This window comes from Lissotriton helveticus, chromosome 4_1 (genome assembly GCF_964261635.1).
Source record: "Lissotriton helveticus chromosome 4_1, aLisHel1.1, whole genome shotgun sequence".
Classification (NCBI taxonomy): Eukaryota; Metazoa; Chordata; class Amphibia; order Caudata; family Salamandridae; genus Lissotriton; species Lissotriton helveticus.
The window spans coordinates 1,505,775,362-1,505,790,099 of record NC_136063.1 but is presented as its reverse complement, the minus strand read 5'-3'; the positions used below and the strand labels follow the sequence as shown (position 1 = coordinate 1,505,790,099).

At 46.7% G+C, this 14,738-nt stretch overlaps 1 protein-coding gene across 1 annotated transcript in view; it reads right to left on the bottom strand.

The window, feature by feature from the left end:
* ABCA13 (ATP binding cassette subfamily A member 13) overlaps nt 1–14,738 on the bottom strand; it is a 2,470,580-nt gene that overhangs the window by 588,906 nt on the left and 1,866,936 nt on the right. The window contains exons 41-42 of the mRNA XM_078686273.1: nt 4,667–4,721; nt 1,261–1,438 (exon numbers count right to left, since the gene is read on the bottom strand). Of these exons, the coding sequence (XP_078542399.1) occupies nt 1,261–1,438; nt 4,667–4,721 (233 nt within the window). The remainder of the gene's footprint in view (nt 1–1,260; nt 1,439–4,666; nt 4,722–14,738) is intronic.

Here is a 14,738-nt window from a genome sequence, read left to right as displayed (position 1 = left end):
AGATTACTGGTTTTGCAGTACCCCCCTTATGGCAAAGGGAATGAAGCCAGAGGTTCTGATGACTGCTGTTACAGCTTTGTTGATGAAGAGCATGTTTTCCTTGGTGCCTCTGATCAACAGGACAGATGCAGTGTATTCCATTCTATTGATGGTAATGAAGCACTTGAAAAAGAACATCTGGCCCATCCAGGACTTGAAAGCGTCTACTGTTAGCAGGCAGAGATGACTTTCAAGATGGTATCCTCTCGGATATCATTCCTCTGGTGAGTCCTGGAATCTTCCTGTTTTCCTTGCATTAGCTGTTCCAGTGCAACTTTCTCCCCAAAGGTTGCTATGAGTTGGGGTGGGATACAACCACTACCAATATGTTGTCTTCCACTCTAGTTTCCTTCCTCACAACAATTTGTTAGAGGTACTGATCATGGTGGTGGTTTCAGGTTCAGGGTACTGAATTGTTTCCTTACCTAGACAATTGGCTAATGTGCTCCTTCTTTTTGTAAAGACTCAGGAAGACTCGTCTGAGGTCATTTAGACACTCTGGGAGCTTGGGTTTCTGCTGAACGTGAAGAGGTCCTACCTCTAACCCACTTAAGGTCGCCTCTTTTCACTGACCTAATTGTGCACAGAGATGCGGAAAGTGTTACTTCAAACGGGTGCCTTGACACTTTTAAGTTTCTCTTGGAGGTTTGTCTAAATTTGGACCTTGTTTATGAAGGGGCCTTTCTGAGGGTTCAATGGTACATATATGAAAGAAAAAAAGGAAGGACAAGAGGAATAGGCGCACCAGCGAGGACAGGACATACAGGAGTACCAGGATGAAGAGTATGACTAGATGGGGGAAACAGAATAGGATCATAAGAAATGGCAGTAGAACATTTAACCCCCAAAGCAGTAGGACTTCCAAGAGGACCAGACCCTGGACGCTGAAGAGGAGATGCACAGGGTGAATAGGAGGGCCACAAGGAGGACAAGGACTACTAGCTGCAGGATGACCAGGAGGGAGAGGAGCAGGACCATATGAGAGCAGGACCTGGATCACTAGGAAGATGAAGACCATGACTACCATAAGTCTTTTTAGGTGACAAGTAATAGGACGTGCTCCTAATTAGAGGCCAGGCTTCTTGCAAATGATTCTTAGAAATGTTTTTGATCTCTACTGCCTTTTAGAGATGCCCCACCCCAGTAACCCATTTAAAGCATGTTTTACATTCACTACCTCCTCAATCATTACATCTTAGAGATTTGTTAAGTCATATTTACCATGTCATAGATGAAGTTTGCCAACCAGTAGACTTGATAATTAAGCCCTGCAATGTGCTGCAGCCTCTTTGCTCCAGACACTCGGTCCTTCACACTAGCACTTCCAATGGATGCAGTGAGAATGGAGAACCCCAGCATGATGCACAGTGCCACTCCACACTGACGGACATTCTCCAATCTGTGGGGCAAAGATCAATTAAATCAATATTGGAAACAGAGGTAATCAACTACACTTCACTTTAGCTTCCTTTATCAACTACACTTCTCTTAGGCATGAGCTATTTCAGTATCTAATTCCTTGTCTACTTGCCACACAAACAGAAGCGAGGAACTTAAAAGTGGTCAAAGATCAAAAGTGATACCTAGCCCCTTCATAGTGATTATTATTCTGATCAAACTGTGATCATATCTGGAATGGGTATGCACTTCAGCATTATTTTCTATGGGTGGACGAATACAAAAAAAATATTGGCCCTCATCAGACTTAGTGGCCAATTTATAGACTGATGGAATGAGTACAGTGTGTGAGGGTGGCAGAGGACATTACCGTCACACTCCTGCCAGTAATCTGTCCATCATTTTTAGAGATGACCACCAGCAGTCATCTCTGCATCTTGAAAGGCAATGCAGTCACACATTTATCTTCAAGATGCAAAAGCTTTGGTGGCCAACCACCAATGGTTTTGATCAAACTCCCAGAGCAGAAGTTTTCTTCTTCAAAACAAAATACCTAATGACCCACCACATCGTGGGAGATTTCTCCTAGGGTGTGGGGGAGTCTTTATTATGTTTTCTGCCTCTCAGTTCCAGGCTTTTCTGGGAGGTGACGAAAAAAAAACAAATATCACACTGTCTGGAATAGAGCGTGCTGTGTGACGGCTTTACTTCATTTGCCCCTAATCTATTGGGCCTTCACATTAAGCTTTCTGTTGATGAAGCCAATTTGGGCTCTACTGACAGAAAGCTTCCAGTCCACCCATCTCTAAATCAGACAGGCAGACCGAGAGTTTGGAGAACAGGGTACTCCATCACCCTTGCAATGGAGTAACGTTCCTCAAAACTCAAAATTGCCACTTTAATGACCAGGACACAAATGTGTATTATCAAGGGTAAAAATTGCATTTTGGAATATATGAGGACATTTTGCAAAGGCAACCGTTCAGACGATTATTGAGTGCTCTGCTCTGTGTTGACAGTTTGATAGTGATACTGCTGTAGAACCCTATTTTAGACTTTGGATATAGATTTTAGTGATCTTGTAAAACTCAGTGCCAACAGTTTAAAATGGAAGCCATCAATAACAATGTGATTTCTTTATTTTTAATGAAAACAGTAGTTAGTTGCAATACACATTTTCGCAGTGTGATGTAGATGCTTTATATTGAAAAGAATATAACTTCTTTATGTAAGCGTTTCGTAAACACTGTATACAAAATACATTGTATGCATTCTGTTTCCTACTTCTCACACTGTCAGCAATATGTTTTCAATGAAGTACATTACTCAGTTTCTTTTTTGAATGACGTTTCAATTCAACGAGTTGCATAGAAATGGGGATTCTATTGCCCGTAGGAAAATAATTTTAACTTTCATAAGATGCTATTTTAATGGAGCATGAGTCAAGAACAGCCCGATTCAGGAAACCTGTAGAAAGCTCACCTATGGTTGAAACAGTATGAGAGCAATCAGAATGCAGAGGGATGACTTTGAGCTTTAGGCATTGCTCACACTAGTCCATCTTCGGCAAGGAATAGAGGTTAAATGTGAAAACAGAGGAGCTTGTTTACATGCCCCTTGCGCTGCCCATATGTCACCTTTTCCCGTGTTAAAAGTCACGCACCGGTGGCGCAAGGGGCTTGTAAATAAGCCCCAGAGACTGGAGAAGTAGAGCTCACAAAAATGAAATCACCAAAATCCTACAATCATAGTCACAAAAAAGTTAGAGGCTATATAGAAGTGCCTATTCACAATAGCATTGATGTACTCTTTTACGTTCTCTTACATGCTTTTTTGATTTGATCCCAAAACATTTAACATTGGAATAGTGTATGAATAATCATATACAGTAAGTATGAACAGAAAGGACTAAGGTTTGTTTGCACTTTTACTAATAGGGACTTAGATGTTTCAGAACCGATTCACAAAGGCATGTAGGAGTATGTAACACAGTACTACATGAGAATTCCTTCTCATACTTACAATTGCTAGCATGAACTGCCCCAGAATCGTTAACAACTGCATTGATGCCATCGCTTTAACTAGTCCTGGAATACCAAGGTGGTACTCTTATGCAAAGTTTTACTTATAGCAAAGGAGTCAGTAATTCCAAAGGGTAGGAAAACCATGGCATTCCGACTTGCAACTTAAGCAACCTCTGAAAGTTGCTGTGGGAATCAGTATTTCCTCCCCAATTCCTGTATTAATTGCACATTTGTGGGCAGCTTTCTACCCAAACATTTCAATCGCTCATAGCAGGTTGGGCCAGTAATTAGAGGGCTGTTTTAATTTGTGGTGGGAAGGGTACTCCGTCACAACGGCGACTTAGTATTCTTACCAACAAGAATTGGGTCCACCTTCAGGATGACCTTAGGGTTAATCCTGGCGGAGACTACTCCGTCTCTGCCATAATTAATTCCCTCCAATAGCCCTGTGGAATAAGGGCTGTCGAACAGTGACCTGTCACTTTTCCACCTAATTTAGATGGGCAGAATGACAGATCAGTGTTTACTGCCCATCACCACCAGCAGTGAAAACTGCTAAATGCTTCCCTTGCCTTGGAAGAGTTCCTGGCAATGCTTTATAAAGCTTGGCCAGTCATTTATATATCTGGCGGGAGATCGCCACACCAGTGCTATCGAAAAATATACTCCATCGCCCTGGCAGAACAATGGCAGAACAATGGTACGTCTGGCAATCTATAAATGAGGCCCTAGGTTACTAACTGAATCACCCTTGAAAGGATACAGCGGCGGCTAGCACAGGTAAATGTGGTGGGGTGGTGGCGTGGGGCAGGGTGGGAGCAGGGGGAAGTTGACAGATGATGGAATAGGGATAATTAAATAAATAATTCCCACCTATTCTGTAGTCTGTGAGCTTCCCCCCTGCTGCGCCCTGCCCCGCCACACCACCCCCCTGCATTTACCTGTGCCAGTCTCCGCTGGGAGGATAGAAGACTAAGGATAGAAACCACGGACCATGATGATGGCAAAGGCAAATATCTGGATGGAATATATTAGTGGATTGAATCACCAGATCCTGATTCCACTTGCAACTGATCTGATTTTCACACCTACACTCTGCTACTACTTGCGATCTAACTGACATTCTGTGCCTTCCTTCAACAGAAATGCATGCAACAACCATCCTTCTGCCGAGCGAAAGATACCAAGGCCGATATGTAACTTACATTTTGTCTTCATTTAGCAGAGTTCCTCCATATGGTTTGGTGTAAAGCGTGATACCTAAAGAAAGAATTTTAGTCAATTAGCAAATTAGACTTGCTGTTTAACTGGTACAAAGTAACAAATCGGGATGACAGATTAGGTTATTTGCTGGCACAGTTACACTCAAAGGGCCTCCATGAGCATTACCTCTCTGTTCTGGTTTCCTTACCACACTCCTTACTGTATGAGCATTTCCTGCCCCTGAGATAGTGATATGCCCCATATTAAACAGCTTGCTTACATTTGTTTTAAACCACAGGTTTGTCTGCCTGCCCTCCCCTTATGTTTACTCAGCCATTCCCTCCTCTCTACACAGTTCCCCATAATGACATTCATGTTTCTTCTTGTGTCCATGTTCAGGAGACAAGACGTGTCCCATTATACAGGTAAGTGTTTATGTAATATTAGACTTTGCCTAAGCGAGTCCTCTTGTACCTTCTGTCCTGACCACCGCAAGTCGGTGTGGATTGCTTCCACATCTGGAGGCTCAACCAATGTGGGAGCAATGGACCATGGATAGCTGTGCTCAGATAACACACCAGCCTCTCGAGGGAATGCATAACCGAAGCTCCTGAGCTGAGCCAAGAGTGGAAGGTGAACATTATGCACATACTGACCATGAGCACATAGGAAAGTGCCACAAGTAGTCAAACACTGTCTTTTTATATTCAAATATTCAAATATAGTTTCTGGGGGGATTTTGATAGAATGTTTATGCTATTTAACGCCCAGCCATAAGGGCTACATGTGCTGCATTGTTTCGTCTAATAAAACAAGCATTAGAAATGCAATCGGGCTCGGATTTATTTGAGTTTGAGCTAATGGCATTGTAAATGCCAATGTATTGTTGCTATGTGTTATGGAGTGTGTTCATGTGGTGTGTACTGCCAGTGATCTCCTTGTGAGTGTGAGAATATTGCACCGTTACTGCCTGTGTTGTCCTTCTTGTGAGTGTGAGAAGCTTGCACCTCTGCTGCCTGTGGTCTCCTTGTGAGTGTAAGAAGCTTGCACTGCTGCTGCCTGTGATGTCCTTCTTGTGGGTGTAAGAAGCTTGCACTGCTGCTGCCTGTGATGTCGTTCTTGTGAGTGTGAGAAGCTTGCACAGCTGCTGCCTGTGAGTATGAGAAGATTGCATTGTGCATCTCTGTGCTGTGCCTGTTCTTTATAAGGGACTCTTGCTCTGTTGCTGCTGCTGCCTTGGCACAGTACCTGCTGTGAGTGTGTGAGGGAAGCTTGCACCGCTGCTGCTTGTGATGTCCTTCTTGTGAGTGGGAGAAGCTTGCACCTCAGCTGCCTGTGGTATCCTTGTGAGTGTAAGAAGCTTGCACTGCTGCTGCCTGTGATGTCGTTCTTGTGAGTGTGAGAAGCTTGCACCGCTGCTGCTTGTGATGTCCTTCTTGTGAGTGGGAGAAGCTTGCACCTCAGCTGCCTGTGGTATCCTTGTGAGTGTAACAAGCTTGCACAGCTGCTGCCTGTGATGTCCTTCGTGTGAGTGTGAGAAGCTTGCACCGCTGCTACCTGTGAGTATGAGAAGATTGCATTGTGCATCTCTGTGCTGTGCCTGTTCTTTGTAAGGGACTCTTGCTCTGTTGCTGCTGCTGCCTTGGCACAGTACCTGCTGTGAGTGTGTAAGGGAAGCTTGCACCACTGCTGCTTGTGATGTCGTTCTTGCGAGTGTGAGAAGCTTGCACCTCTGCTGCCTGTCATCTCCTTGTGAGTGTAAGTAGCTTGCACTGCTGCACTGCCACTCTGCACCACCGCACCGCCACTCTGCACCGCCACTCTGCACTGCCACTCTGCACCGCCACTCTGCACCGCCACTCTGCACCGCCACTCTGCACCGCCACTCTGCACCGCCACTCTGCACCGCCACTCTGCACTCTGCACCGCAACTATGCACCGCCACTCTGCACTCTGCACCGCCACTCTGCACCGCCACTCCGACCGCCACTCTGCACCGCCACTCTGCACCACTGCACCGCCACTCTACACTGCACCGCCACTCTGCACTCTGTACCGCCACTCTGCACTGCCACTCTGCACCACGGCCGCCACTCTGCACCGCCACTCTGCACCGCCACTCTGCACCGCCACTCTGCACCGCCACTCTGCACCGCCACTCTGCATCGCCACTCTGCATCGCCACTCTGCACCACCACTCTGCACCGCCGCACCGCCACACTGCACCGCCACACTGCACCGCCACACTGCACTCTGCACCGCCACTCTGCACTCTGCACCGCCACTCTGCACCGCCACTCTGCACCGCCACTCTGCACCGCCACTCTGCACCACAGCACTGCCACTCTGCACCGCCACTCTGCACCGCCACTCTGCACCGCCACTCTGCACCACCGCACCGCCACTCTGCACTGCCACTCTGCACTCTGCACCGCCACTCTGCACCGCCACTCTGCACTCTGCACCGCCACTCTGCACCGCCACTCTGCACTCTGCACCGCCACTCTGCACTCTGCACCGCCACTCTGCACTCTGCACCGCCACTCTGCACCGCCACTCTGCACCGCCACTCTGCACCGCCACTCTGCACCGCCACTCTGCACCGCCACTCTGCACTGCCACTCTGCACTACCGCACCGCCACTCTGCACCGCCACTCTGCACCGCCACTCTGCACCGCCACTCTGCACTCTGCACCGCCACTCTGCACCGCCACTCTGCACTCTGCACCGCCACTCTGCACCGCCACTCTGCACCACCGCACCGCCACTCTGCACCGCCACTCTGCACCGCCACTCTGCACCGCCACTCTGCACCGCCACTCTGCACTGCCACTCTGCACCACCGCACCGCCACTCTGCACCGCCACTCTGCACCGCCACTCTGCACCGCCACTCTGCACCGCCACTCTGCACTCTGCACCGCCACTCTGCACCGCCACTCTGCACTCTGCACCGCCACTCTGCACCGCCACTCTGCACTCTGCACCGCCACTCTGCACCGCCACTCTGCACCGCCACTCTGCACCGCCACTCTGCACCACCGCACCGCCACACTGCACCGCCACACTGCACCGCCACACTGCACCGCCACTCTGCATTCTGCACCGCCACACTGCACTGCCACTCTGCACTCTGCACCGCCACTCTGCACCGCCACTCTGCACCGCCACTCTGCACCGCCACTCTGCACTGCCACTCTGCACCGCCACTCTGCACCGCCACTCTGCACCGCCACTCTGCACCGCCACTCTGCACCGCCACTCTGCACCGCCACTCTGCACCGCCACTCTGCACCGCCACTCTGCACTCTGCACCGCCACACTGCACCGCCACTCTGCACTCTGCACCGCCACTCTGCAACGCCACTCTGCACTCTGCACCGCCACTCTGCACCGCCACTCTACACTGCCACTCTGCACCGCCACTCTGCACTGCCACTCTGCACCGCCACTCTGCACCGCCACTCTGCACTCTGCACCGCCACTCTGCACCGCCACTCTGCACTCTGCACCGCCACTCTGCACCGCCACTCTGCACCGCCACACTGCACCGCCACTCTGCACTCTGCACCGCCACTCTGCACCGCCACTCTGCACCGCCACTCTGCACTCTGCACCGCCACTCTGCACCGCCACTCTGCACTCTGCACCGCCACTCTGCACTGCCACTCTGCACCGCCACTCTGCACCGCCACTCTGCACCGCCACTCTGCACCGCCACTCTGCACCACCGCACCGCCACTCTGCACCACCGCACCGCCACTCAGCACCGCCACTCTGCACCACCGCACCGCCACTCTGCACCACCGCGCCGCCACTCAGCACCGCCACTCTGCACTCTGCACCGCCACTCAGCACCGCCACTCTGCACTCTGCACCGCCACTCTGCACCGCCACTCTGCACCGCCACTCTGCACCGCCACTCTGCACTCTGCACCGCCACTCTGCACCGCCACTCTGCACCGCCACTCTGCACCGCCACTCTGCACCGCCACTCTGCACCACTGCACCGCCACTCTGCACTCTGCACCGCCACTCTGCACCGCCACTCTGCACTCTGCACCGCCACTCTGCACCGCCACTCTGCACCGCCACTCTGCACCGCCACTCTGCACCGCCACTCTGCACCGCCACTCTGCACCACCGCACCGCCACTCTGCACTGCCACTCAGCACCGCCACTCTGCACTCTGCACCGCCACTCTGCACCGCCACTCTGCACCGCCACTCTGCACCGCCACTCTGCACCGCCACTCTGCACCGCCACTCTGCACTGCCACTCTGCACCACTGCACCGCCACTCTGCACCGCCACACTGCACCGCCACTCTGCACTCTGCACCGCCACTCTGCACCGCCACTCTGCACTCTGCACCGCCACTCTGCACCGCCACTCTGCACCGCCACTCTGCACCGGCACTCTGCACCGCCACTCTGCACCGCCACCCTGCACCGCCACACTGCACCGCCACACTGCACCGCCACTCTGCACTGCTAGATATGCGCTGTCATCGCTAGCCTGTAGATATGCATTATCATCGCTAGCCTGTAGATATGCACTGTCATCGCTAACCTGTAGATATGCTCTGTCATCGCTAGCCTGTAGATATGCATTGGCTTCACAAGCCTGTAGATATGCACTGTCATCGCTAGCCTGTAGATATGCTCTGTCATCGCTAGCCTGTACATATGCACTGTCATCGCTAGCCTGTAGATATACACTGTCATCGCTAGCCTGTAGATATCCATTGGCTTTACTAGCCTGTAGATATGCATTGGCTTCACTACCCTGTCGCACGTGTGACTCCACTCAGCCTTTCATCCTTCTGAGGTTGATAAAATGAGTACCACCGAGTCGGATAACAGTAAACATCTGTTATCTGTCAACAGCAGCACTCGAGCTCTTGTGGGGTAAAGTGGCGCTCTGTAAATGCATGTTATATAAGAGAGAGAGAGACATTTTCAGCAGAGCAAGAAGGTTTCAAACATCCAGGCAAATAACCTCACATTTCTGGCAATTTTATTCACATTCCAGTCTATTGCCGAGATTGTGGGCTGAATCGCGACCCAGGAGAGGACTCGAAACCACTTCCACATGGCATTTTTCCACGTATGGCCAAAGAATGGAATGTTATTATTATTATTTTTTTGGGGTGCATGCACATTGTCAAACTTCTCCCAGGCTGCTGATTTAAAGCTCGGTAAGCCTCCACAGAGCTGCTTTTTAATTGCTTCCGAGGGATGCAGGTCAGATCTCCAGTTAGCCGCAGCGCCTTGTGGTTGCAAAAGTCAGACTGTGGCTTTTATTTGCATTTGGAAAACATTTTTTAACTTATTAATGGCATGTAGGTAAATAATTCTTTTTAATAAACGGAAGAGAAGCCTACGATAAAGGAATACCGTTCACAGAATTATGCGCTCTTTCAGCGCTCCCACAAAGGGTCCTTAGCTCGCTTACAGTGTCACTGCAATGGTGAACGCGCTCGCACCATCTGGATTGCATTACACGGGCACTCTGACAGCTCGTAATTAAGATTAATGACTCTGCCGTGCTCGTTCGCGCACACAATATGCCACATCGGGCACGCGTAAATTACTTACAGCCTATCACTTCAAAGCTACTACATACACAGCACAGCGAAGACGAATCACTAGGCAGATGACAGAATACACTAAGGAATGTGTCTGTTTAGAGCCCTAGAGATCCTTTCTTTCTTCTTTAGCATTAGGAGCTCGAAGCTCCACCCCCTTCGTGGGCGGAGGCCTCGCCCTAAAAACAAGGTGGAGGATGGAATACTCGAAATAATCTCAGCCACTGGCATTTGCTCAGGCCGCATTCCAATCCATTGTTTTTCACCCACTGTGCCACCTCAATTTGGACCCAGCCATATGCAAATCAGTCTAGAAACTGCTCCTTATGGAAACAGGTTCCTATAAAGGATCTGTTTACCCCAGAGCCTGATGAACACAAGTCTGCAGAAGACAAAGAATTGGCAAAGCTGCTCCAAGCTCAGAAGCTTCTTCTACACAATGTCAGTTTCAGCAATATTGTCAACAGCATGAAAAGCCCTTTCACGGGTGGCTGGTACTTGGAGAGCTACCTTTGAAGACAAATCCTGCCAAATCCAGACCCTCTGCAGTTACATATATTAAAGAAATCTACAAGCAATATTAAACACTGTTTTTTTGCAATAACTAAACAAATTATAATTAACAAACATATGTTAATAAAACATATATCTCACTTCATTAAAAAAAATATGAAATACGAAAAATAAAATCTATTGTTCTTTATAAATAATTTAAACATTTATGGAAAAATAAAAAATATTAAAAATAACAGTTCAACATAAATAATACTAGCATAATAGTTGGACTTTAATGGAATCAGATTTAGTATTCTAATACCAACTTAAGCAAAAGTAAGGAAGCTGTTGTACTTTGGACAGGTTAGGTAAAAGCAGAGAAAGCGTTGGACTAAGGAGCAGTTAGAGTGAGAATTGCCACTCCTCTCTAAGCAACAGTCGGGAAAGTATGCTCGACCTCGGAGGGGTTAGATATACTATTTAAAATAAAAATATATGCATTTTTAATTTTTAAAATATAATTGTAACAGAAAAAAATATTTGTAATTAAAAGAAATATTTTAGCAAATAATAAACAAAATGGAAAGGAACCATCATGGTGGTTCCTTTCAATGTACTAAAAGTTTGGGGGATGACCACTGTCCATTTTCATGGCTATCTTCCAAACTATTTCAATTTCTTTTGTTTTTAGAAACAAACTCCCAAAGCAGTAGTTTGTTCCTAAAATCAAACCTAATGTACCCAGGCCCACAGGAAATTCTTTAAGAGGGTGTGGGGGCATTATTGTTTTTTTATGTCCATCACTGGCCAGTTTTCCTGTGGTGAAGGACTTGAAAAAAAGACATTACACTGTCCACCCTAAATAGTGCAAGTGGTGTAATGTCCTTCCTCTGACGTAGCCAATGGCGGGTCAATCAATGGTATACTTAAGGTTCACCATCTCTAAATGAGGCAGGCGGACCAACGGTTGGGCAGACATTGCAAGGACCAAACTGAAATTGCCTTGCCAGCTTAATTCAATAAATATTCACAGAGGAACAAAATTAAAAATTCACTCTGTCCCCGCAAATAAATTGCATACCAACAACGAATGAACAGATTCTCTTCTTCTATTATAATTCACTTGTGAAAATCATGAAACACAGCATATTTTCACAATATATATTCCCTGTTGTCTTGTATTCTTTTGGAATGCACTCACAGCCACTCACTTTGGTACATTCACATGATTTTGTAATTGATATGGGTCATGCTTTTAAAGTGCTTGTTGAGAAATGTAATGACATTCAAAAACTGTGCTGTGCTCTATGGTTTTCCTAGGTGAATTATAAAATAAGAGAATTTATTCATTTAATTTTAGTATGCAATTACTTTGCAAGGACTGACTGAATTTTCCAGTTTTTCCCTCTGTGAAAAATTATTGAAGTAAGGGGGCAAGGCAACATTTTCATATTCGCCTTCGACAAAGTCCCATGATTGATATTGGGAGCGCACAGGAAGCGGTTACCATCTAACCTGATAGATCTTTCTAGGTGACTGAGTGGCAGAAGGAAGTCGACATTCAAATAACTAATCTAAAGTTCATGTGACCCATTTGGTCACACAATAAGGACCAGGAATCGGTAACTCAAATTAAGTGAGTTTATACAACTTAATAATCATTCCAGTAAGTGCAAAATAAATCAGGAACATGTTATAAATGTAAAGAATCATGAACAGCAAATTAAGGCATCAAAGTAAATTTCAACTCAATAGCATAAAGCATAAAATAATGACAGTGAACACAATAAAGATGCCAAGAATTTTGAATTGGAGATCTTTCAAGATGCTCCGCTCCTCCTTCGTAAAAAGGAATAGGTTCAAAAGTCATCTAATTTAACTCTAAATCTGAATAAGGATGGTTTGGAATATAAGGTCTCAAGGAAATGAAGAAATGCAGGAAGGTGTCAGCATAGCGAAAACGTCATGAGAAGTCTTCATCAACTATGGAAATAAGTGTTAGCATAAAGCCACACTCATATCAGAATAAAAGGGAAACAGAGACGTCTGTGCCTCTCAAAATCCAAGGGATCTCCCCATACCTCTAACAGAGTGAACACTAAATAAAAAACACAGATACCTCTTTATCAGCTATATCTCGCACCACCCCTCCATGGCCCACTGATGTTAAACTCTACTTGTACAATGGCTACATTTCCAGACTTTCCCATCCCACAGAACTTGGATAGCCTCAGAAATCTTGAGTTTCCTTCTGTTCCTGATACATGATGAATGGGAGGTTTCTTCTGGTCATTAAATCATCCAGTTCTTGCCAAGATTTCTCTTCCTAGTGCTCACTACCTTTAATACATAACACTCCTTTTTCTAGCTACGAAATCTTGAGAACACACTTGCAGAAGAGAGAACATGCAGAGCAAGCACAATACATTTCCTGTTAAGAAATAGAGGCCTAGTTATGCTACCTTTAATTAAACATTTGTAATGTGCACCTTGAATACATGATTATGTGTGCATGTATAACTTAAAAATAAATGCATCAAGAATAAATGCGTTCATTCTTACATATACAATGCACTTTCAAAGAATGCATTAGAACTTGAAACATGAGTGTAAATATATGTGAGAACTACACGTTTTCATAATTAAGCTAAACATTAGTGTGCACACGTTCATGAGGGGAAACATCCATTACAACGCAGGCATTACATCGCAACAGGGCCGGACTGACTACCGGGCGTTTTGGAATTCTGTCGAGCTGGGGGCAGAGTTCACTGCAGTGGGAGCTGATTTCGTTCATGGAGACCTGTGTGTACTTCGAAATAATTAAAGCAAAACAAATTTCGTTCAGTACACGCAGGTCCCCATCAACGAAATCTGCCCTCAGGTCAGCAGCATACCATAACACCCTGTAGCCACTCCGGCCCTGCATCGCAATGCCTTTACAACCCAACTTTTACAAAGCAAGTGCCTTTACATCGCATGTCATTACAAAGCATGCAATTACAACGCATGTCATCACAACGCATACCATTACAATGCAGGCCATTACAATGCATGTCATCACAATGCATTATAAGGGTAGTAATGGAGAATTTTAAGTTTTAGGGTTGCTATGGGTTTTGGGGAAGTTGGGAATAGTAATTTTTACCCGTACTCTATCCAACACTTTCCCTACTGTTGCCCTCACTGGAGTGGGAATAGTAATTTTCGCCCCTACATTATCCAACACTTACCCTACTATTGCACAAAAGGTATTATGCGTTGTACTGGAATGCGTTGTAATGGAATGCATTGTAATGGCATGCGTTGTATTGGTAGTTTTAAAAAATGTGTTGTAATGGTATGTGTTGTAAAATCATGCGATGTAATGGTAGTTGCATGGTAAAAACTGCAATGTAAAAGCATGAGTTGTAATTGTTTGCGTTGTAACATCATATATTCGTTCATGAGTCTCTAGTTTTCTGAAGTGCACACATTTCAGGAGTACATTTGTACTAATCTCTGTTTTAATCATGTCATCTGCAGTTTTATTTACGCAATTTGATAGAGTGTACTCTTAACTTTGGTTTCCTTCTGGCATTCCAGTCCTCTGCATCTTGTGCTGTTTGTGAGGAGAAAATCTACACATTCTTCACTTTCTGTGTGTTGCTGGTAGCTGTCTAGCAGTGCATTTCCGGCAGGCTATTCAGTCCCAATGTTGGCAACGAGCAGCGTACGCGCTCAGCGGTCGCACCAAAGGCGAGCCGCCTGTGCCTGCACGTGCCCGGTCGTCGCCCGGAGCCAGAACCCCTGCCTGTTCTACATCAGACCAACAGTATCTCACTAGAAGTACTACTCTTCGGAAATATTGAATAAAATTCACTCCCTCCAAAGAGCCTGTGTCCCCTTTGACACTTCATGTAACAGGTCCTTCCCAATTTCGTTAGAATGCATGGTAGCTAGATCACATTGTAGATTTCAATGTTTACAGGAGACTTGAGTGAACCAACT